The sequence below is a fragment of the Panthera onca genome, chromosome A2 (assembly GCF_046562875.1).
Source record: "Panthera onca isolate mPanOnc1 chromosome A2, mPanOnc1 haplotype 2, whole genome shotgun sequence".
Classification (NCBI taxonomy): domain Eukaryota; kingdom Metazoa; phylum Chordata; class Mammalia; order Carnivora; family Felidae; genus Panthera; species Panthera onca.
Window position 1 is genome coordinate 32,310,301 of NC_138340.1, and position 25,362 is coordinate 32,335,662.

A 25,362-nucleotide genomic window follows, 5' to 3' on the forward strand; every position below is an offset into this window, starting at 1 on the left:
GCCCTTTGTACCACCAGGGCCATCCATGGCATGGAAACCGTTGCCCTGCTATACGACAGTGAACAAGAAACTGTTTCTGCTCTTGAGGAATTCATGTTTGGTGAAACACGTAAGTAAGTGGGTAACTCCAGCATTAACTAAGTGATAGGATAATCATGGAATATGAGAACACAGGGCAGGGGGCAGGAAACTTGCCTGCACGTGGAAGCAGTCACCCTAAAAGGCTGTAGCATCTAACTTTGGATTTCAAAGGGCAGGATATTTTAGGCAGAGAAATCCCACGTGTGTGGGGCTCGAGGTGGGACATCGGAATTGTTAAAAGTTGTTCCATTTGACTGAAGCAGAGAAATGGGGGAGGGCTGGCGGGGAAGAAGGGAGATGGGGCTGGGGAAGTTGACAGGGGACCTCATCATGCGGGGCCTTGTAAGCTATACAACAAACTAGGGACCTCATCTCAAGAGCTACCGGAAACAATTGAAGAGTTTAAGCCAGAGAGTGAAAAGATTAGATTTTGTGCCTCATCAACAGCAGGACTGGAGGCAGAAAGGATCAGTGAGAGCGAGCAGAGGCTGAGGCATGAGGCGGGGCATGGTGGTGGTTGGAAGAAATGACAGGGAGAAGTAGCCCACTTGGGGATTTATTGAGGAGGTACAAGAAGGAAGACTCTAGGATGACGTGCAGAAAGGGACCAAGTAAGAATCATTTGGGCAAGAATCGTTTTGACTTTGGGTAGCTGGGGAGGTGGTCGCACAGACGCCGAGACCTGAGAAAATGTGAGGAAGCACGTGCACATCTTGCCCAGTGCATTGGTGCACAGCATCTCCCAAGCCTTCTCAGATGAAACTTACTTTCCTCCGACAAAATATGGCTCTCGAGTTCTAGAAATGACAGAGATCCTCTCGTTCGCAAACCCCTGGACTGAGTTGTTAAAAGGTGCTGTCTCAAGGTACCATAGGAGGAACCTTTAAATGAAGGTTCCCCAAATCCATGACCTGACCTTATGAAAGTGGCTTCACTTTATTTTGTGATTCTTGGATTAGTTACTTGCGCAGCCTAAGGTTTAGGAGTATTGCTAAATATTTGTGCCACTGACCTCCAGTTTGTAAAATGAGGTCAGAGTGCCTTTGAGATTATTTTCCTTCTATTTAAAAGCAACATAATTACCTAAGCATGGCTATACTGGGCAGCGGCTAAATAATAAAACCTTTTGCTTCAGGCATAACATACAACAACTGCACATATTGTTTCCTTTCATATGGTGAGCCATAAATATGTGAAGGAAGCGGCATTAATTTCCTATAGAGTGATTTGCCAAGGTGAAATGTTCTGATCAGTGGTAAAATAGGCATGCTTGGACCTATGTCTTATAACAGTCCTGTGATATGGCCAGTTCTGTGGTCATTTTTATAGCCAATGCCCACAGAAACCTTTAAAGCAAGACAGCCATAGGAGTGATGCATTGCCAGACTGCAAGAAATATTGGCCTATTACGTCCAGCTCAGTTCCTGAAGGGTTACTGTTAATATTTGGCTTTGGGGAGAGGAGTTAATAAAAATCCATGTTCATGGTACTTTATATACCCAAGTGCAGGCAGAGGGAAGGCTAAGGGAAGTAAAAATAGTTTACATAGCACATAATAGGGATCATGAATATTAGTTACCAATTGTAACACTGCCAATGTGTGGGTTTATGTGGATGGTAATATAGCTTAGTAGTTAGCAGAATGGATGTGGGTGTCCAAGAGACTGAAGTCAAATCCTAGAGTTGTCAATTAGGAAGCAATGTGACTGAACAAATAATTTAAATTCTAAATCTCAGTTTCTTCATTGATATGATGGGACAACATGCAGCTTCTGTGGCTTTGATGAATTAACACATGCAAAGAATCTAGATCAGTACTTGCTGTATCATAAGTATTCAACAAATGGAGATAATGTAACTAAAGCAACATAAATGTATACTAATGATCCAGAGCTGACTAGCGTCTGAGATTAGACCTAGATGCCTAGAATAACCAAACCATTATAAAACACTTAAATTTGTGGATCATTGAGTTTTTAACATGGTCTACAGGAAACATAATATCATATTCCACTGACTCTAAGATGTGCATTTTTAAATATTTAAATGAGGGGCATTGGCTTTGCCTGCACATACGTATCAAAGTTTGGAAAAAAGAGGATGGTAGTTTGGTAGAAAAATCCAGACCCAATAATGGAGCATTCTTTTAAGAAATGCGACATCACTGGGGCGCTTAGGCAGCTCAGTTGGTTGAGTGTTTGACTCTTGATTTTGGCTTAGGTCATGATCTCAGGGTTGTGGGATTGAGCCCAGCATTGGGCTCCGTGGTGGGCACAGAGCCTAGCTGAGATTCTCATTCTCCCCCGTTGCCTGTTCTTCCCCTGCTTGTGTGCATGTGTGCATGCATTCTCTTACCTTCTCTCTCAAAAAAAAAAAAAAAAAGGAAAAGAAAAGAAATGCTACATCATCGATCCTCTCATTGACACGGAATATGACAATGTGGAGACATACAGATAGCAGTGACCTTCATCTACAAAACAGTTCAGAAGAGCCAGACTCCAAATGAGAAACTCTAGGAAACGTCTCCTTCCATTTATTTGTTTTGGCTTTCTGTTTTATATTCGTATAACAGTAACATTAGGGAAATATGTATGCCTAACGGGGTCTGTTTATTACATAGAGTGTTTTCAAATCAATATAGAGGGAAAATTGTGGCGTTAAAGCATTGTGTCATAGTTTAACTGTCAGTCTTTGTCATACAGGCACGCAAATAATGGAACACCTTACGACGGATGACAGGTTGGCTTTGCTGAAATATGGTAAATAAGAAAGTATGATGAGTCCAAAGAATTTAGAATTCAAGTGAATTCTGAGTTGATAAAGGCCAACCTATCTGGATTCAAATCTTAGCTCCTGTATTTCTAGTTATGTTATCTTTGGACAAATGACCTTCCCTCCAAACCTCTGTAAAATGACAATTTTATCTAAACCATTAGGTAAATTCTACAGATTAAACAAAATAATGTATATACGAAGCATTTAACACCGTACTGTGTAAGTACTTCAAGACGGCAATAAATGATTGATATAATTCTTATTATGATAATTAACAGTCTATCATTCTATTTAAGAAGTCAAATTGCTTCTGGGTATTTTTCACAGCATGTAACAGAAAGCCATGTGTTATAGCTACCAATCACTCACATTAAAAAAATTATATATATATATATATATATATATATATATATATATATATATATATACTGAAATATATTAACCTAAGCTGTGAATTAACCTCCTATATTTTAGCTTAAGCACAACATAAAAACAAGTGAATGAATGTTCACCAGATTTGAAAGTTACATTTATAATGGTCTAGTTTGAAATATAATGTAAGTGCTCTACTCAAGGGTTTAAGTTGGGGTGGTCAAGAGCAGTGAAAAGACAGGTGGCCATCTTTTAGCTGAAACTCGTGAATAGGAGGAATACGTGATTGCTAATCAAAAAGCCAGGCCACATATACTAAGAATACACAGACTGAAAACATCATTATCCTCAAGAGGGGTTTCAAATGCAAGGCTAGAGCAACGGGAGACTTAAAGACAGATACCCTGAGACTAGCAATTGAACTGCTACATATATGGACAATTAAGGAAAATGCTCTAGGGTGAAGAGTAGTAGGTATTCCTTCATTTAACAGTTAATGAGATGACAGTGTGTTATAAGATGCATACGCCTTTCTGAAGACCCTCCCTCATGGATTCTCAAACTGAAGATTCCTTTTAAAGAAAAAGTAATTGCTGTTCTCTGGTGCTGGCTTAAGTATTTTATTATAATGTTACTTAAATGTCTACGTATACAACTAGATACAAGGAATTATAATGTTCAAGAGAATCCGAAAAAATTAAAAAAGCAAAACAAAGCCAGTAAGAATTAAAATTGACTGCATTTGTTAAATGCAGCTCAAGTTGTTTTGTTGAAGCCCACTAACTGCTTGCAATTTGAGTGTGGCATTGACAGAACAAAGATTCCTTTGAGTTCAGCCTGCCAGAAACACCAAGCTGGGTGTGATGAGCCATTTTCTTGTCACTGTTCTCTATTTGAACCGCTGCAAGACTTTACCCCTCACTTGACATGCATTTATTAAGTCTGCCTGTATTCTCTTCTCATTCGCCCCTAATAAATACATGGTTGCAATGCAATCATAAACTCAACTGCAAGCAAGAACAGAGTAGTAACCTATTGCTTTGTAACATACACCACAAAACTCGGTGACTTAAAACAGCAATGACCACGTACGTCCCCTGGTTTCTTTGGGCCAGAAACCCAGGGATGGTTCAGCTGGGTAGTTCTGGCTTGGGGACTTTCATGAGGTCATAGTCAGATGGTGGCTGAGGCTGGGGCCCTCTCAAAGTCTTTATCACATGCCTGCTAGCTGGGCCGGGAAGACATGAATAGTTGGGGTTCTCCTAGCAGTCTCTATAAAGTCCCTCCATTTGGTTGGTAAAGCATGGCAGCGTCATGAAAGCCGGATTTCTTATACGACTCAGAGCTTCTTAGGCGGATGCCCTAAGACAGTGAGCCAAATGGAAGCCATATCACCTTTTCTAACCTCTGCTTGGAAGTCATGCAAGGTCGTCTTGCCTCACATCATTCCTTAGAAGCAAAGTCACTAAAGCCTGCCTGCATTCAAGGGAAGGAAAATTAGATCCCACCTACTGAAGGGAAGGGTGATAGAGGATTTGAAATATATTTTAAAACCTCCAGATATTGAAATCACATGACCACATTCAGTTTTTTTTTTTAAATGTATTTATGTATTTTGAGAGAGAGAGAGAGAGAGAAAGTGCAAGCTGGTGAAAGGCAGAGAGAGAGGGAGAGAGTCCCAAGCAGGCTCCTCACTGTCAGTACAGAGCCTGACATGGGGCTCCAATTCACGAACTGTGAGATCATGACCTGAGCTAAATCAAGAGTCGGATGCTCAACACCCAGGCACCCCAGCCACATTCAGTTTTTCATTGTTTATCTACATGACTCAGCATATGCCTACAACTCTTTACAAATCTCATAGGGAATTCACAGAACCCCAAGAAAAGGTAAGCCGGCCCTCGTTGGTCCGTGAACCTCAGACTGAGAAAAATTCAGTTATGCACCAGATACAATAGCATGGAATGGAAGTTTCCTTAAATCACAGGGTAGCAGAGAATGCACTTAAATAAGTAGGAAGAGAAGATGAACTGAAATGTGTTCGGTGAGTTGGTGGAGCTAACGAACTTGACGTATTCATGGATGACTTTATGTCTTTTTAAGTGCCTTTCCCACGTAATCTAATGATGGTTAAGTGGCACACTCCATAAATAGGGCTTCGTGTCAAGAGTGTGCAGTGTTCTTCCATTATTCAGTGAATATGGTAACACACTCTTCTAAGTATTGGGGAAATGTTAGTAAGAGCAATGCATATTCATTCCTCATGGGTATTAGGGTCTAGTGGGGGAAGACAAGCACTGAGAAGATCATTATAAATGCACTAAATGCTACAAAAGGGAAATCATAAGGTCCTACGGGAATGCTAACTTAGTCTGGGGGAGAGGACTGGAACAGAGAATAAAAGGCAAGCCAACATCCAGAGATCGAGACTGCCAGATGAACGGGAGGTGGCTGGGGAATTTCCAGGCCTTTCCTATATTTGCTTTCAACCAGGGTGCATCTCCTTCTACCACTGAAATAGATTTCCGGTCCACAAAATAATGGTCTTGATGAATATGCATATCAATTCATATTTAAGGATTATCTGGTGATCTATAAGCCCTGGGAAGGCATAACAGAAGAACAGGTATTCAAACAGCTGGAGTTTGTCCTCTGCAAACCATCTTCCCATTGAAGACCGGCCACTGTCTAGATGGTTTTCAGACTGGCTAGTAGCACATGGTTGGTTGACTCATGCTGGGCATGCTATGCATCAGGGCTTCCCTTCCACTCACAACTGGCTTCTCCATCTCTGCAGCTGAGAAGAGTCAGAAAAAATGGCTTACCTCCCGTTGACTTCACAAGGAGCTGAGGCTGTTATCTCTGCAGCTGGCGAGCTTGGTTTTCCTTGTATTTCCACTTGTCGTGAGTAGGGCTCTCAGGACTTGAGGGATGGCTCTACCATTTTAAAAAGAAATAAGAAAGGTGAGAGAGGTGGGGCAGGACCCTTCTTGCCTCTGACAATTCAGATGCTCTGAACTTCCTCTCTGTGGGAGAGAACATTTGAACCCACACCTGGAAGGGGATGGCAAGACCTCCTCAGAGTCCTGAATGCTGGGGCAGAACGTTCTCCTCTTGTGCACTCCCTCCTCCCCCTGGGCCCCCACAACGTGTACTATGTACAGCTGACTTGATTGGCTTTCATCTGTTTCTTACATATGAGATAATACTGTTATCCCAAATGACTGACATGTGGCCTGTAATCCACCCGTGAATCTCCCATTATCTGGAGGGAAAAGAGCATGCGTGCTGGCTTTTGTGTTAAGGAAGGGTTCATATTAAAAATATTTAACGAAGGAAGGGGCTTGACTAATCAGAATGGAAACTGGCCACAGGGACAGATAATAGCCCTTTCAGTTATTGATTGTGGGGAGGTCTAGGAGTCCTGAGGAAAGAGAGAGTTTCAGGATGGTTGTCATTTGCTAATCGGTGTGCATATATTTTAGAATTTTAGTAACTGGTGCATCTATAATGGTGACGTGTGTTGAATAACAAGATGTGCACTGCACAAGAACTGGGGCATCAAAGCTAGATTTCAGTGTCTGGTTCTTTATCTTGCTACATGGCTTTGGGGAAGTCACTTCTCTCCCTCAGTCTCAGGTTTTCCACCAGGCTAAATGAGGTTAAAGCCTCCTTCCAGTCCTAACATTCATCTCCGCAGTTCTGTCGCTGTGGTGATCCAGGCACTGCGTTTTTTTTCTTAACACTTAACCTTGTGTGATGATGGAGAGCCTGCCCGATCCTTGGGTCTGAATCCTGCTCAGTGATCCAGGGCAGGTTCACTAAGTTTTCTAGGTCAAATTCCTTGAACTATAAAATGAGGATTACAATGGGACCTACCACACAAGGTTGTGTGTGATGAGGGTTCAAAGGGACGATGCAAGACGAGTATTTAGTGCTGTGTGTAGTACAGCTATACTCGATTAATGTTAGTTCTTATTCTATTTAATGGCTAGAGACGGCTGAAGAGCTACAGTGTGTTCTTTTTCATCCTTCAAATCCATCCATGAATTTCAAGGTTATATTTCAAGTCCAAGTTGCCCTAGCTCTTGAGCCCACTCCTAGTGTTAATGGCATACTGAACGTGAGGGGGGAGGTGGCATGGGGCCATGTCTTCAGAACGTGTGCCAGGCATGGCCAACGGCCCATTCTCTGATGTCTCAATCTGGTCGGCAGGACTCTGCCACGTGCCAACTTTTTCTAAGCCACGAAAAGATTTAGAGCCCGTGGTGAAGTGAGATGTTCAACAAAGGAGAATTCTTCCTTTTGTTGAAGTTTGGAATTGGTGATTCAAGGTCTCCTCATTTCAGATGTTATCTTTGTCCATAGGAGGGGGTGAAGAGGCTGCAAGATGTTGGGAAGGCTCTGGACATTACAACACCTCCCAGTTAGAATTTTCCTATTAAATTTTGATACGAATGAGGCGAACATATGGGAGAACAGGGGTGCCTCAGAATTTCTCACGAAAGTGAAAAAATGAATAAAGTGGAGGCGCCCGGGTGGCTTAGTCAGTTGAGCATCCAACTTCAGCTCAGGTCGTGATCTCATGGTTCCTGAGTTCGAGCCCCACGTTGGGTTCTGTGCTGATAGCTCAGAGCCTGAAACCTGCTTCGGATTCTGTCTCCCTCTCTCTCTCTGCCTCTCCCCTGCTCACATGTATTTGGAAGGATATCTACATATCTCTATATATGTATATAAATATATATCTCTATGTACCTGTGTGTGTGTGTGTGTGTATACAGTTGGTTATAAGGTGGTTGAAACCCTGAGAATTTAGTGGCCCATTTCCTTGAAGGATCCAGGAAATGGGTTGACTTTAGGCTTGGGTGGTTCAAGTTGGTCAAATATGTTTATCAGGACTGTTCTTTCTCCATCTCTCAGCTCAGTTTTCTTCTATTTTGGCTTTCTTTCCTTTTCTTTTTTTCTTTTTTTTAGTTTATTTATGTTGAGAGAGAGAGACATAGCATGAGTGGGGGAGGGGCAGAGAGAGAAAGGGAGAGAGAGAATCCCAAGCAGGTTCTGTGCTGCCAGTGCAGAGCTCGACTCTCATGAAACTGTGAGATCATGACCTGAGCTGAAACCAAGAGTCAGATGCTTAACCAACTGAGCCAGCCAGGCGTCCCTACTTTGACTTTATTTTCAAGGATATTTTTCCCAAGTAGGGGCTATGAAGTCTACTCGTAATCACAAGGCTTGCCTTTTACCCATTTCTCAACCCTAGCAAGAAAAGAACACTTCTTTCCAAATCAAGCAGCAAAATCTCAGGTGGGATTCTCATGGGCCCGGCTGGAGTTACACGTCTCTCACTGAATTCCTCTGAGGCCAAGGGGAAACACTATCTGGCTGTGCCCAGGCCGCAGACCATCCCTTCAAGCCAAAAGGAAGTATTAAAATCAAACTTCACACACCAACAATAAGGGGAGGGTTGGTTGCCCCAAAGAAAATTAGACTGTTTCCCCCCCCCAAAGAAGGCAGTAAAACCAACAGATCCCGTTACAAGCAAGAATTCAGAATGAAAAAAGTCATCAATGCCCACGTGCCCACAGACACGTTTATCTGGAAACTTTCGTCAAACAGCTGGAAAAATGAGCTGTCAATCTTGACGAATTATTTAGCTGTTCCCTTTTCTTCAGCAAAGTCCTGAAGGTTCATTCGTCCAGCAGTCCTCACCCTTTGGAGCCTTGACCCTCAGCCTAGGAGCTGAGGGCAGGGAAAGAGCAAGACCCCCCTCCCCCCAGAACTCAGGTCTGGCTGAGAGCCAGAATATTCCACCACTTTGTTACACTGCTCTCCTACACTAATTTCTGTATTCCATCATTCTTCTCAAATAAAGCTCGGACCTGCTTCTTTCCCTTCGAATGCTGTGGGCTCTGTCTCCCAAGTTCTGTCGCTGGAAGGCGTATTATGAAATGGGATGTACCATCAGAGACAGAGGTAAGAAATCTGAACCGCATGGCCTCACATAAACCCACAAGGTCTCTGTTAGGGGCTCCTTCCCCTTTCAACAGGTGTAAGGACAAAGGGCCCATTGTCCTTAGGAGCCTATAGGATAAATAGAAAGAACATGTCCTTGCTGGTTAGTCCGCTGGCGATAAAGAGTATTGTTTTATCTCCTGCCATCTCCACGGTTCCATGGGATGAGCTCTATTGTGGCACAAAGTCCGCTTTGTCTTTCCAACCCAGTGAGACGTTTAAATTGACCTTTCATATATTCCTTGGTTGTCACAACCTGAGCACTGAGTTGGTATTATGTATTGAGAGGATTATCAATTTCTTTTTTCTCCAAGGGCACTGTCATCTACAGAGATGGTATGATGCTGAAAAACAGTGTGATTCTCTTCTGGTTAAGAAAAATAAATTCATAGACTTTTTTTGGTTTCCAGAAGAACTGAACACAGACTACCGAGTTCCCATCGACTCCCTCACATTGCTTCCTCCCTCAGTCTCCCACATTACTGACATCTTGCATTACTGGGGTACATTTGCTGTCATTGGTGAGCCCATAGTAATACATTGTTATTAACTAAAATCCATAGGTTACATTACATTACTCTCTGTATCTTACAATCTTTGGGGTTTCACAAATGTATAATGACATGTATCACATTATAGTATCACGAACAATAGCTTCCCTGCCCTAAAACTCCTCCTTGCTCTGCCTATTTAGTCTTCCCTCCCCACCAACCCAGGCAACCACTGATCTTTCTACTGTCTCCACAGTTTTGCCTTCTCTAGAAAGTCATACAGTGGGAATCCTATAGTATGCAGCCTTTCCAGTTGGTGTCTTTCACCTACCAATATGCATTTAAGGCTCCCCCGTGTCTTTCTGGGACTGGATAGCTCCTTTCTTTTCATTGGTGAATAACCTCTGCTTAATATTTAAAGCTTCTAGTGTTTGAGACCGGAATGGTTATCCCCACCCCTCCCTCTCCCACCCGCCGCAACTGGCATTTTCACATTCATTAAGATTACTAGTCATCACCTAAGTTTTAAAAAGTTTTAAAAGTGTTATTCAGGGAGTTAAATACTATTTCAGACCAGCTTCAAGTACCTTTTGTACAGCTGGAGAAAGAAAGCAAATTCTAATATCTCAATCACAGCCAAAGTAGCGGTGGTCTGTTCAGGCTGCAGGCAACAATGGACTTCTTGGCATTTTTACCCAGAAGAATTTATATCCATAGAATTAGTGTTTTCCCTAAAATAAATGATCTCCTGGGTTTTTTTTGTTTTGTTTTTTTTTTTGTTTTTTTTTCACTTCCAGCAACATCAGAGGCTCACCTACCTGATTCGTGATAACATTCATTTTTAAAACATGAATCCAGCATTTTTAAATTTATTTTTATTTTTTGCCTTAGACTTCCTAAATAGCACCCATGTAGTCCTTGCAAAGAACAGTGGTGGAGGAGCTCCCATTCACTTACTGCGTTTGAGAGTCATAAAAGGTACAGGCTTTCAAATTCGAGGGAGTAACATTAGTTTCCTGGCTCTGTCCGTCACTAGCTGTGTGTCTTTTAACAAGCCATCCCACCTCTCCTAGCCCCGTTTTTCTCCTTCGTAAACTGCAACTAATAATAGGCTCTCTCTTTTATGACTGTTATGGATATGGAAGGAGATAGTCCATGGACAGCATACAACAGTTTCAAGCACCAAAAAACGTCCTTGAACATCATCCAGTCCACATCAGGCAAAGGGGCTGTGTGAAAAGGAAACGCCGAGTATCGTGTAGGTGCTCATTAAATTTTTCCTGACTGATCAAGGGGGCAAAGGGAGGGCAAATCCTTTCGTGTGTGGACTCTCAGAGAGCACAGACATGTACGGCAGGAAGCTGACTTAACCGGGATCAAGCACGATGGAGTATGAGATAAGGTGCCCTGTGCAATCTTACATGACCGAGGACACCACTTCTAGTCCCTTTTGCCCCTCCTCCTGCTGAGACAGGTCCCCTACCTACCACTAACTCACATTCTTCTCTTCGTCACCCTTGCAAGGCCCATTTCCCGAGCAAGCGCGTGCTTTGGTAAAGTGATTAGCAGACAGCCTGGCTCCTACATTTAATGAACACTTTGTTTAGGGTGAAACACTGGGTACTGAACCATTCTCGGTCTCCCCTTCTCCTCACCCCTCCCCCTACATCTCTCAGATAAAATGATTGGCCAGCTAACAGTTATTAAGATGCATTCCTTCCACTGGTGCAAGGAATCCCAACCCCTCCAACCTAAGGGTTAACGACATACCCGGAGTGTCCTTTTTTATCTTATGCTTGCTTTTTACTCACTTTCATTCTGTGGATGAAGACTCTCTTGCCAAAGACGGGGTAAATAAACTCAGACGCATCCTGCCTCCCTTACATCTTTGTGGATCTGTAAACTGTCAGAGATACAGATGAAAATCCACTAAAGCATGCTCAGAGCAGCTACACAAAGGCCATGTGAGATCAGAGCATGAAAGCCTGATGTTAGGGGAAGCTAGCACCTAAAATGCTACCAACTTGGCTCTATGTGAAGACATGAATAAACATTGGAGATGCCAACAAATAGTGACCAATCGCTACGGTTAAGGATGGCCTCAACTGTGTAAAAAAGCAATAACGACAACGAAAACAGTTAACAGCAAAGTGTCAAAGTAGCCACGGCAGTCAGTGAGAAAGTGAGAAAGCTGAGTGGCTAAGAGCGCGCACCTGGGAACGAGCACGGACTCGAAACCTGGCTTGACCTTTCACCTTTTAACCAGGCAACCCATTTAACTGCTCCACACCTCAATTTCCCCATGTGCAAAATGGGATCAGTCGGCATCCACCTCTGAGGATTATTTTTTGAAGCCCTAAAGAGGTAAAATACATAAGGTGCTTGGCTCAGGCAGACTTTCAATGAGACTCAGCTCTTATTTTTGTTATGTTAATGAGGACTGCAGGCCAAGGGACACGTAACATGCAGCAGTGTCCCAATTTTACCACCATAAGCCTTTTATTCCAGGACATCTTTGGAGGTTAATGTTCTACAGAAAACAATTTGGGAAATGCTGCCTTAAATAAATAAAACCTGAGACTTTGGGGGTGGGCAGTATGGCTGTTTGTCTTAGATATCCTCACTAGCAAGTTAAAAGTTTCAAAATCATGTTTGTGGTTGTTTCTATCACATTTGGGGCATCAGGTTTTAGGTCAGGATCCTCAATGCTGTCCACATTTCTGTGGAAAATCAGATTTCATTTACATCATTCCTACTTACAGCAACTTTTCTGGGACCCAAATACAAACAAGGACTGCCTGCACAAATTGGCTATGAGATTTGCAAAGCAAAATCTGCCTTTTGACCTATATCCTGGAAGCAGCTCTCTGCCTACCCCATCCTGCCCCAGGTCAGAAATCCCCCTTGTGTTCCATGAGCACAGAAGCCATCACCTACCCCGTGGGGGGAGGTACGAGGAGCCTGGAAGAAGCATCTTCAGCCTCTCTGGAGAAAGATAAACTGCGTGCAAGGTTATGGGTATTTTATGATCTGTTATAGATGGATAATCCAAGGTGCAGGCTTGCAGCTTGAATTTTTTTTTCCTTTAAAGCAAGGAAGCTTAGCAGTTAAACTCATTTTCCATAACTCCCAAAGTGGTTTTGCAATAAATCTGTGAATTTAATCAGCCTCCTCTGTTGAGGCAATCTTGCCTAATTGGGTTCTTGTGAAGAATAATAGACATGATGACAAAAATACTTCATCTCTGCAAGGGAAGCCAGAGTCTCATCAATAATACCGATAATAAAGCTCCCATTCCCCTAACAAAACGGAGCATAGGGCTCACCTGTCTCAGGTACTGTGTGCTTTTTAGACCATCACTCTCTTTCTCCTCCTACCTGGCCAACAGCAAGAAAGTAAAAATCCCAAAATGAAAAATGACCGTTGCCATGGGCTTTAGGCAGTAACTAGGTCGACTCCTAAGTAGGCTTCTAGAAATTTTCTAGAAAATTACAACAGAGAAGTGGGGAATTGCCTCTGAAATGAAAATAAAGATGGAACACAGAATCCCAACAACACGATTTTGTTTCGTTTCTCTGGTCGGCGATTCCTACTCCTCTCTCCCAATCCTGGGAGTAATGGTGGGGTCTGGAAGGGCCCCTGCCAGGAATGTAACACACACAGCTGTTGGCCGTCAGCTGGCAAACCAACCTAGTGACAAAATCGGCCACTGGAGCTAGATGCCACATGTTTTCCGATGACCGGCCAGACAGGACCTCCAGATCTAGCTGGGATCTGTCCTACACAGGTTGGGGGCTGAAAAAGGAAGATCCTAATATCGGAGGCAGGCCTGGCAGGGTTGCTCACCCCTGTGGAAGGGGGTGAGGAGCAACGGCAAACACAACCTAGGTTTTTCCATCCTGGAGTATGAGAGAAGCAAAGCGTGATAATTGAAATTAGAAATGGAGGGAAAGGCATAATTTCACAAGGATGTCATCTGCCACGACCTTCCCAATGAGCTCAGCATTCCAGCACCCTCCTCACTCTTTGCGTGGGAGAACATTCCTGACTTGTCCCCCCCCCCCCCCCACCATCCCTGCTCATAGCCCTCGGGGGTCAGTAGATCACGTAGGTGATAAACACAGGAACTCACCTGTGGTCAGCAGACACAGCGCCAAAACTGCAGGAAGAGAAGTAAAAAATGCCAACTTCCCCGCGAACTGGACACAAATGCTTACTTGCACAACAAAAGATGTAGCGTGCTTGGTCTCCTCTAGCTTCAGGCCTTCACTAGCACATGAGTAAGGGCACTGAGGGGGCACAGATGCAATAAAATCCCAGGTTTCCTCGTTTGAGCCCTGAGTTGTGGTTTCTCTGCTTCCTCCCACTGGACGGCTTCAGTATGAATTGCTCCCAAAACCAACAGTAAAATTTAACCACCACTCCTTGCAGGAAAAGAAGAAATCCTCATCTCTTCAGAGAATTTACTTTTGGTGCAAGTCTTGCTGCCTTTGGCTTGTGTCTCACACACACGCAGGCGTGCCCACGCGCGCGCGCGCGCACACACACACACACACACACACACACACACACACAGCTGTGGGGGTTTCCAGATGATCCTTCTAAGTAGATCAGGGCTCTAACAATGTGTTGTCCCTGGACAAGAAGGGTACGAATGGCGTTAGAACTCATTACAAATGCAAATTCATGGTCTCACACAGCCCTGCTGAATTGAAAGATCTGAGGATTGGGCCCAGCATTCTGTGTTTTTTAAACAAGCCTTTAGGGGCGCCTGGGTGGCTCAGTCGCTTGAGCGTCCCACTTCGGCTCAGGTCATGATTTCACGGTCTGTGAGTTCGAGCCCCGTGTCGGGCTCTGTGCTGACAGCTCAGAGCCTGGAGCCCATTTCAGATTCTGTGTCTCCCTCTCTCTCTGCCCCTCCCCTGTTCATGCTCTGTCTCTCTCTCTCAAAAATAAATAAACATTTAAAAAAAAATAAATAAACAAGCCTTTAAGTGATTCCAATGCGCCCTTAATTTTGAGAACTCCTTCTATAGGCTGATCATTTGTCCAGAATTCCTTACAATTTTATGCCTGTATATTTGCTCCTTCTGTCTGCCCCAGGTGGCATGCTTCTTTCTCTTCTGCTTGGCAGGCTCCTGTTCAGTCTTTAATGCCCTTTAAGAAATACCCTCTTCTATTTGTAAATATTCCCCCACCATTCTGTCTATCCAAGCAGAATTAATTGTCCCTGATTTGTTTTTTGACAATATATCATATCATATCATACCATATTACAATCATCATGTATCTGTTTTCCACACCAGGCTGAGAGGGCAGGAAAATGTCTAATTCAGCAAATGCCTTATACAACATATCATGGGCCTATTATTATGTTAGCTCTGGTGATGCCAAAATAAAATAATAAAAATATTAACTAAAAAGTAGGTCACTGCCTCGTTTGCCTAATTCATTATTGCATGCCAAATAAGGTTTCAAATCCCTGGCATATGCTAGCTGTGTAACTTTAGGCAAGGTACTTAACCTCTTTAAACCTCATTTATAGTAAGAAAAATGCCAAGAGTATATACCTTACTGTTTATGGGATGAATAAATTAGCAATATGTGGACAGGGCTTCGTACAGTACCTGGCCAGGGAAAGCACTGAGTGTATGTTAGTTATTGTTGCTGATGATAGTAATATTAATATCATTGTCGTCCTCAACATCAAAACACTAGCAACTTGCATTGTGCCTGGTACAGAGGATGTAGGCATACATGTGAACATTTTTAAAAGATCAGGGTTCTAGGCTTATCTACTTTGCTTGCCGGGTCACTTGACACTGAACGTAAAAAATGCAACTTTACCTAAAATGTTTCCTCAGGGGTGGCTGGGTGGCTCAGTCAGGTGAGCCTCCGACTCTAGATTTTGGCTCAGATCATGATCTCACAGTTAGTGAGATCGAGCCCCGAGTGGGGTTCTGTGCTGACAGCATGGAGCCTGTTTGAGATTCTCTTTCTCCTCTCTCTCTCTAAAAATAAATAAACTTAAAAAATGTTTCCAAAGATAGGCAAGAAGGTGCAGAGAACATTTACGTTGCCTCCCTAAGTTGCCCAGTGTAAGGACTGATGAATACAGAGAATCCTGCTGGAGACTAAGAGGCTGAATTGAAAGCCAAGGGCAGTTGGTCAGCCATGCACGTCATCCGTATGTTATTTCTGATGCTCGCTGACTTAGCATCACTTGCGATGGTACCTCACTCAAAGCATTTCTGTAGACCCCACCCCCCGGTTGTTTTACTGCACACGATGCCCCCCTCCACTCACACCACTGTCTGGTTCTCAGACGTGATTTCACATGAGAATCACTTGGGAAGCGTCCAAAACAAAATCCTGGTGCCTGCATCTAGCTCCCAAAGACTCAGATTGAACTGATATGAGATATGGCCTGGGCACTGAGACTCCCAGGTGATTCCCACGGGCAGCCAGAGTTTCTCCCTGCTGTGTCCCCAAACTTACAAGGAAGGTAAATGGTGGCTCACGATGAGTGGTTAAGTAACTACAAAGGTCTTACCATTTTTCATAGAATGGAAGTGTGATGAGCATACTGCTGGTGGGGGGAGGGTGAGGACAATAAATCACAAAGCATCGATAGAAATGCTTTGACTCTTAAATTCCTCACAAGGGAAGGGAAACAAAAATAATATAAAAACAGGAAGGGACAAAGCAGAAGAGACTCATAAATATGGAGGACAAACAGAGGGTTACCGGAGGGGGTGTGGGAGGGGGGATAGGCTAAATGGGTCAGGGGCATGAAGGAATCTACTCCTGAAATCATTGTTGCACTAGATGCTAACTGATTTGGATGTGAATTTTAAAACATAAAAAATAAATTTAAAAAAATGCTTTGAGTGGGTTACCATTCAAAGTGATGCTGGGGCGCCTGGGTGGCTTGGTCGGTTGAGCGCCTGACTTTGGCTCAGGTCATGATCTCACAGCTCTGTGGGTTCGAGTCCCACATTGGGCTCTGTGCTGACGGCTCAGAGCCTGGAGCCTGCTTCGGATTCTGTGTCTCCCTCTCTCTGCCCCTAACCCACTTGCATTCTGTCTCTGTCTCTCTCAAAAATAAATAAACATTAAAAAATATTAAAAAAAAAAACCCAAAAAAAACCAAAGTGATGCTAAGTCAGCGAGCACAGGAATAGCAGAACGGCCCTTAGCTTTCAGCTTAGCCCCTTGGCCTCCGCAGCTCACCCCTCGTGACTTCACCCTGGGCAACCCAATGTCATCTATCAACAGAGCCCCACCAGCCTGTAGGAGGATAAAAGTCACATCAGCCTAGACTTTCAGTCAGTGAAACGCCCAACAGACACCTTGAGGCTGCTTTCTCTCTCCTACAATTTAGAGATTGTCTTATGTGCCAAGAGCTCTGTGGATTAAGACCCCTTTCCCTGACACTGCATCAATCTCCAAGTGTTTCCCTCTCCTCAACCTTGCTTCCTTGATAAAGAAGCCCAAGTATGATGACAAGGGGGTGGCTACTTGGGACAGGGTCCCAGTGCCACCAGAGCCAGGCTCAAAGCTCTGACTGAGAGCCATGTTAATGCTCTTCTCAAACTCCAGTTAGGACCAATAAGGAAGGGTCTACATGGCAGAAAGCGTTCGTTTTAAAAGTAATTGTGGAGGAGAGGCACTAATGACTTTCAAAAGGTGAATATGGGGTGCGTGGGTGGCTCCATCGGTTAAGCAGCTGACTCTTTATTTTTATGTCATTTTTTTAAGTTGATTTACTTATTTTCAGAGACAGAGACTGTGAAAGTGGGGGAGGGGCAGAGAGAGAGGGAAACGGAGGACCCCAGGTGGGCTTTGCGCTGTGGGTGTGGAGCCCGGTGCGGGGCTTGAATCCAGGAAACTGAAATCGTGACCTGAGCCGAAAGCAAGAGTCAGACACTTAATGACTGAGCCACCCAGGCGCCCCAACTCTCTAACTCTTGATGTTGACGTCTACTTTATCATAAAATGCAGGCGTGATGAGCGTACTGCTGACGGGGGGAGGGTGAGGACAGTAAACCACAAAGCATCTATAGAAATGCTTTGAGTGGGTTACCATCCAACTCTCGATGTTGGCTCAGGTCATGATCTCATGGTTCGTGGGTTTGAGCACCACGTTGGGCTCTGCACTGACAGTGAGGAGCCTGCTTGGGATTCTCTCTCTCTCTCTCTCTCTCTCTCTCTCTCTCCCCGCCCCTCTCCCTCTCCCACTCACACACACACACATACACACACACACACACTCAAAATAAATAATCTTCAGAAAAATAAGCAAAAGGCAAATGACGTTAAAATAGCTAAAGGGAAAAAATGAAATAATAAACAAGCCCACCATATACTTTATGTTCAAAAGAGAATTCCTTGGACTCATGATTTGAACAACTTACAGCTGTTTGGAGAGCCACGTGTTCTTTAAGTCACACGTGTAGATAAATACGAGCTCACAGTTTCTTCTCCCTTGCTCTTGCCCACCCCCCCCACTTTCCGTTTCTTTTTTGTCTTTTCCTACCAGTATCGTGAGGGTCAAGGACACACATCGTGGTACATTCAGCACGGCCGTGGAACAGAGAGAGGGCCACTATAACATTACTTGAGAATCACCCACATGCCAGGGTGTTATGGAACAATACCTTCTCTAATCTGCACAAAAGCCCACAAAGGGATATTATATGCCTGTATTTAAAAAGATGAAGAAGGTGAGGCTCAGATAATAAAATGCAATTTTCCCAAGGAGGCATAGCTAGCAAGTGTGAGAGTCAGGACTCAAGTTCTCAGCTATGCGACCTTGAAGCCCATTCCTTTTTTCTTTTTTTTTTTAAATGGGTTGGGAAGTGTTCTCTTTTCTCTCTCTCTTATTAAGTTTATTTATCTTTGAGAGAGAGAGAGAGAAAGCACAAGTGGGGGGGCAGTGAGAGAGAGAGGGAGAAAGAAAGAGAGAGAGAGAGAGAGAGAGAGAGAGAGAGAGAATCTCAAGCAGGCTCCACACTATCAGCACAGAGCCTGATGTGGGGCTCAGACCCACAAACCATGAGATCATTACCTGAGCCAAAGTTGGATGCTTAACTGACCAAGCCACCCAGGTGCCCCATGAGCCTCATTTCTTACATTACCCTGGGCTGGGCTCAGCTGGCAACTGTCCTCCTCCAAGCCATCAATGACGCTGTGTTTGCTCTGCCTACAGATGGGGGAAAGACCCCCTTTGGGCCCCTTGGCTCATAGCTATCATTTCAGTTTGGATCTCTGTCTGTGTTCTCACTCCAGTTGTCCTAATATCCCCTTAACATAAAGTCCATGCCTGTCACCCCGGCAGAAGCCACATGAAAAGTTAGGGGAAGGGACTCCATGACCACAGGGACAGATCTACTCTAGGCATTAATTCTACACATTTGGCGGCTTTAGTTCCCAAGGTAGCGTTCCTTATGCGGGTAGGAGACGGAAGGGAGAGAGTCAGAGAGAGGAGAGTCCCGGGCAAGGAAGAAGCTCCAGGAGAACATGCAGCAGCAAATTCAAATACCATTTGATAACTATCAGCTCACAGATTCAGGTCTTGCCGGGTCAGAACACTGGCGGAGGCAGGACCCAAACGAGGGAGATGTGCGTTGTTTCTGGCCAGGCCCATTTCTTCTCTTCGGAGCAGAGAGCACTGCAACAAAGGGAATTTGGAAATCCTGTCGCACAAAATGGGTACGATTGAACACAGGCAAATGAATCATTCATGGAATCTCTTGGAGTTCTTGCCTATCACTATCCAATGATGAACGTGCTTCCCCATTCAAAAATGGGAATACATTCTAAGAATAATAACCTCTTCATTAAAAAGCTAGGCTGTAATTTTTCCAAAGGTCACCTGGGTACCATGCATTCTTTTATAATCTCTTTGGGCTGTTGGAGCGGGACTGGTTTGGTGCTATTTCGGGAGAAGAGATTCTGCTGTGTGTTTTCCCCTCCTCTCTGAGGTTGTGGTAGACAGGCAGGCATTCACATTTTGCACCTCTGTCATGAAAATGACACCCCTACTTCAGGGTTTGGGGCTGTTTTTCCAGAAGTGGGCACAGATGGTGTTTCTGTCTCCTCCAGAGAATATTTTAGGATATAAAGTCTCTGAAATAAATTATTCGGCTGAGGCCAAAATAGTCTTCTGGAAAAAATCATATGTGAGTAGGAAATAAGAGCAGCCGGGCCAAGGCTGAAAAAAAATTATAATGCAGCTGGTTTTTAGAAATGGTAATATTTGTAATAATGCTTGTATTGGGAATGTAATGAGACCTGGGATTGTGGAAGAGAGTGCTATTTTACCCAGGAAATTGAACGATTGTCTTGTCTTCCCTCCCCTTTCCTCTCCTTCCCTGCCCTGCCCTGCCCTCCCCTCTCCTCTCCTTCCTTCCCCTTCGCTTTTCCTTCCCTCTCTTCTCTCTCCTCCCAGCCCCCTCCCCCATTGGGACTGGTGAAGAATAGGCAAAGGTCCATACTTGTAAAACTTTGATAAGAATATGAATTACCTGGGGATTTTTGTTAAACTGCCCGTTTAGATTCCGCAGGTCTGGAGTGAGACCTGAGACTGCATTTCCCACAAGCTTCCCTGGTTAGGCTGCTGTTCCTGGTCTGTAGATCATTCTTTGAGTAACAAGTGCTAGAGGAAGTTCAGATAAATTATATAATGGGGTATAACTATGCTTTGCCAAGCTACTAAATAATTTCATTCATTCCTTCACTAAGTATCTACTGAAACCTGCTTAGGACTGGGCACAGTGCCAGGTGTTGGGATCAAGCGATGAGTGTAACAGACCCTGTCCCTGTCTTTACGGAGCTTAGAGCCTGGTGTGCATGATAAATGGCAATCAAACGATCACATCTTGAAATGTAACATTGCAACTACATTAAATCCAATGGAGGAGAGGTATAGGAGCACTGTAAGTATCAAATAGGGTGCTTTCACGAGAGGGTCAGGAAAGGTTTCTCTGAGGATGTGACGTTGAGCTTAGCTAGGAAGATAACAACAATAGCCGTGACTGTTATAATAGCAGGCATCTAACCCTTACTGAACATATACATTGGACGGGTACCCTACTATTCCTGTGCATTAGCTTGTTTAATTATCAGAGTAACTGTGTACGGGAGATGCTATTATCCAATTTTACAGAAGAGAGACCCAAGGCGTAGAAACTTGCACAAGGTCACACAGTTAGTACACAGCCAATTCGCGACCCAAATGTGGGTCACACATAACCTTGATGACTCCACCTAACTGCTTCCGCTTACGAGCTAGGACGTTAACTAGGAAGACCATTAAATCAATTGGATCAACCGAATCGGCTTCTTTGCTCCTTGTGGTAACAATGACCATAGAAAAAATCCTGCTCCTGCTGATAGGAGGGCAGCAAGGAAAACCTCAGGCAGGAATCAAAAGTGGGAGTTTGGGTTGTAGCTTTGCCAATAACTTGCTGTGGGTTTGGGCCAAGGTCATGACAGCTACCACTTTTCAAGCACCTACTGTGTGCCAGATACTTGTCCAAGAGCTTTACATGTGATCACGTCAAATTTTCAAGTTAATTGTGTAAGACCAGAGTTACGTATTAATAGCTGCATCTGACAGGTACAGACACTGAAGAAACTGAGAGAGGCTAGAGTGGTACAGTTTGTAAGAGGGACGGTCTGGATGTGAGAGGCTGGTCAGCATAGTGTAACAGTTCTCCCAGTGTGCTCTGTGGGTCCCCTCAACTTGCCAAAGGTCTTTGTTTAAATGTTTATTTATTTTTGAGAGAGCGAGAGAGAGAAGAGACAGAGAGAGAGGAAGAGAGAGAATCCCAAGCAGGCTCCATTCTGTCAGCACAGAGCTCGATGCTAGGCTCGAACTCACGAACCAGGAGATCATGACCCGAGCTGAAATCAAGAGCCACACACTTAACCCACTAAGCCACCAAGGTGCCCCTGCCAAAGGTCTTTTAAGAGGGCTGTGTGGTCAAAACTATCAGCATAATAAGGCCAAGACATTGTTTACCTTTTTTTATTATGTTAATCTAGGCACTGATGCCTCCAAAACCACTGCTGGGTAGAGCTGTTGGTGCCTTAGCAAAATATTTTTTCCATACTGATGTTAATTATATAAATTGAAGTAACTTTTCTCCTAGAGATATTACGTGAGGACCTCTGATAAGCACACTCACATAAATCAATGAAATTTCAGAAGATACAAACATAGCTGGAAGCTAATGTCTAGAAATATATGCTAAAGCAATGACCAGAAGGGCAACTGGGACAGTAACCTGATATTCCTTGCTGCCAGTAATACAGTTTGGACTTTTCAAGCAAAAATCAGAGTTTGGGAAAACACGTTTCTGCCACCATTAGCTTGTCAGGTTTCTATTTCATAAAGCCTTTTTAAAATGAGAATGGGTGACATTAATGAACCTGTTAAAAAAATTTTTTTTCTGAAATATCTGCAAAACTCACTGAACTGGAATCTTCCAAATGTCCAATGCATAGTGTTAAAAAAAAATCACGTGTGGGCAAAAGAGCCATCGAAAATACGAAGTGACTCATGGATCCTACTGTAACAAGGTAGGAGAAATTTCTTGATACGATTCTGGATTCCACACCACAACTAACCTTTATGACAACAGCACTTACCATACTATCAAAAATAGCACTTTTGCATACAAAGAAGAACACCTAAGATTATCTGAAAGAGCTAGTAAACTATTCTTTTCCAATTGGGTATCTGTGTGAAGTTGGATTTTCTTCATATACTGCAATCAAAACAACGTGTAATAGCAGATTGAAAGCAGAAGCAGATGTGATCATCAAACTGTCTTCTATTAGGACAGGCATTAAATGTAAAACGATGCTATTCTTTTTGCCAAATGTTTTTTGTTTGGGGAAATATATTTATCTTATGTTACTTATTGTAACATATAATTAGTGTATTGTTATTTTTAAATGAATTAGTGAGGAAATATTTTTTATTTTTTATTTTTTTTTAATGTTTATTTATTTTTGAGACTGAAAGACAGAGCGTGAGTTGGGGGGGCGGGGAGGTGCAGATCTCACAGAATTCCAAATAAACTCCAGACTCCGAGCTGTCAGCACAGAGCCCTTATGCGGGTCTTGAACTCGGCAATGGGGAGCTCATGACCTGAGCGGAAGCCTGACGCTTAGCCGACTGAGCCTCCCAGGCGCCCCTGAGGAAAATTTTTTTAAATGTCTTAGTTTTCATTTTGAATACAATAACTATTGATAGGTATGATGCACCTAAACAAAGCTCTGTTGGGTCCTCAGTACTTTTAAGGAGTGTTAGGGGGTCCTGAGATTAAAAAAAAATAGAGGACTTTGGGCATAACCACATGAGAACATGGACTCTGGGGCCTGGGTTCAAATTCAAAACACCATCTCCCAAGAGATGTCTAGGCTTGGGCAAATTATTGCATTTTCTCTGCCTTCTATTTCCCATGATATAATGGGAATAAAAACAATGATTCCTCCCTCCTGGGGTTGTAGTGAATGCTGAACAAGTTAATACAGGTAAGTTCTGAGAACACTGCCTGACAGGGTTAACTCTTGTCTGACTTTGGAGTCAGTATTCTTTCCACTAGATTCCATTTTGTGAGCATCACTTTCCTTATTTCTGAGGTTTTTTTTTTAAGTCTCTCTAGCTTAGCTATTGCATGCTTCTGATAATATATTCCCTACTGTTTAAAAATACAACACTACAGCCTTCTAGCCAGACGTGGCGCTGGCTTAGAAAACAATGCCATTTAGCCTCTGAACAGAGGATATATGCACTGTGTAGACCGAGAAAGCTACTTTAAAAGCTTACCCAGCTAGGGGTGCCAGGGTGGCTCAGTCGGTTAAGCGGCCGACTTCAGCTCAGGTCACGATCTCGCGGTCCGTGAGTTCGAGCCCCGCGTCGGGCTCTGGGCTGACGGCTCAGAGCCTGGAGCCTGCTTCCAATTCTGTGTCTCCCTCTCTCTCTGCCCCTCCCCCATTCATGCTCTGTCTCTCTCTGTCTCAAAAATAAATAAAACGTTAAAAAAATTAAAAAAAAAAAAAAAGCTTACCCAGCTCTGCTACAGATTTATAAGTGCTCTTTGGATGTGAACTTAGATATTTTCTTTTAGAATTTATTGACTCCGATCAAGTATTTTGATTATGAAACTTAGCACCATTAAAATGCCAACAGGCATCAAGTTGCATTCTGTTTTCCAGCAAATGTTTACGGAGCCCCTAATGTGTGATAGGCACTGTTCTGCATGTAGGAATAAAACAAAAAGCAAACAAGGCAGGAATGTATATTCTGGGTGTGTTTATCAGGGAAGAGACAAATAATAAACAAGAAAAATATGAAGTATGGTCACAGATAATAGGTACAGGGAGAAAGACAAAGCAGGTAGAGGGGAAAGGACATGTGATGTGAACTTGGGTTGCAATTGCCATCAGGGTAGTTGGGAAAGGCCTCGAGGCACAGATGACTCTGGAATAAAGATCAGAGGGAGTGAAGCATGTGGATGTCCAGGCAAAAGAATTCCTGGCACAGGAAATCCAGGCTCGTAGAAAAGACAGGAATCTTCCTGGCATGTTACAGGGATGGAATGGAGGCCCATGTGGCTGGAGCTGAGTGGGTGAGGCAGGAAAAGAAGATGTGGTCAGAGCGGTAAGGGGTGGCAGATCACAGAGGGCCTTGTCGACCTTCACGCATCGATTTGGGAAACCACTGGAGACTTCTGAGAAGGCAAGTGACATGATCTGACCTTCATGTCAACGGAAGCAGAGAGTCCGACTAGGATATTTATCGCAACAAACGTGGCAAGAGATCCCGGCGGTGTGAGTCCCGTGGCTGCAATGGAGGTGGTGACACGTGGGCAGATTCCAGATCTATTCTGAAGTTCGAGCCAACGGGATTTGCTAATGGATGGAACTTGTGGTTTGAGAGAAAGAATGGAGTCCAGGATCGCTCTAAAGTCCAACTAACTGGAAAAGCGGGATGCCAAGAACCGAGGCAAGAAACACTGGGGAAAGGGGCAGTTTTGGTGGGAGCAGGGGGAGAACAGAGTTTGGGTTCGAGTCTGTGAATTTGGGGATGCCTCCTAGGCATCCGCATTTCTTTCAGATACAACCAAGGATGATCCCAGCCAGTAAAAGTGGCTGACATATTGTCAGGAATTACTAAAAACAAAACAAAACAAAACAAAACAAAACAAAACAAAACAAAAAAACCGAAATGAAGGTGGCCGAAATTTCTTTCTTGGGAAAAAAACAGAAAAGCCTGGAAAACTCACATGTAAGGTGTTCTTTCTTTAATGGCATTCTAGTGCAGTTCCAGAACTTAACACTCTGTGCCAGGTGCGGTCTTATTAAAGTTTTGGAAGAAAAGATGATCTGTTTTGAGAAACAATGCCTCTACTTACGGAACCAGAACTAACTCAGCTCTCACTCTGCTGTATACAGGGGTCTCTAATTGGCCATCCATGCATGTCCTCTTTGGCTTGGCAAGTGAATTTCCAAGGCTCACCTGCTCACCACTCCCATGGCATCTGGGGTTTAGATTCATTTTAATTTTTCATAGCTCCTTTTGCCTTTCTCACAAATGTTAACTTTCTCTACTGCA

General features: G+C 43.6%; 1 protein-coding gene across 20 annotated transcripts in view; it reads left to right on the forward strand.

Annotated features, from left to right (window-relative positions):
* LOC132678728 (uncharacterized) overlaps positions 1 to 25,362 on the forward strand; it is a 308,777-nt gene that overhangs the window by 102,367 nt on the left and 181,048 nt on the right. For 11 of the 20 annotated variants that reach the window (XR_013554161.2, XR_013554167.1, XR_013554165.2 and 8 more), the window contains one exon: positions 18 to 109. The exons of 5 other annotated variants lie outside the window; for them this stretch is intronic. Coding sequence is in view for 5 of the 15 variants with exons in the window: in XM_078442851.2 (XP_078298977.1) it covers positions 18 to 109 (92 nt within the window). In the remaining 10 variants the exon portion in view is untranslated. Of the gene's footprint in view, positions 1 to 17; positions 114 to 2,783; positions 3,214 to 6,025; positions 9,077 to 9,100; positions 10,503 to 25,362 lie in introns of those variants that run through there. 4 more of the 20 variants (XR_013554166.2, XM_078442848.2, XM_078442850.2 and 1 more) reach the window with 4 other exon arrangements.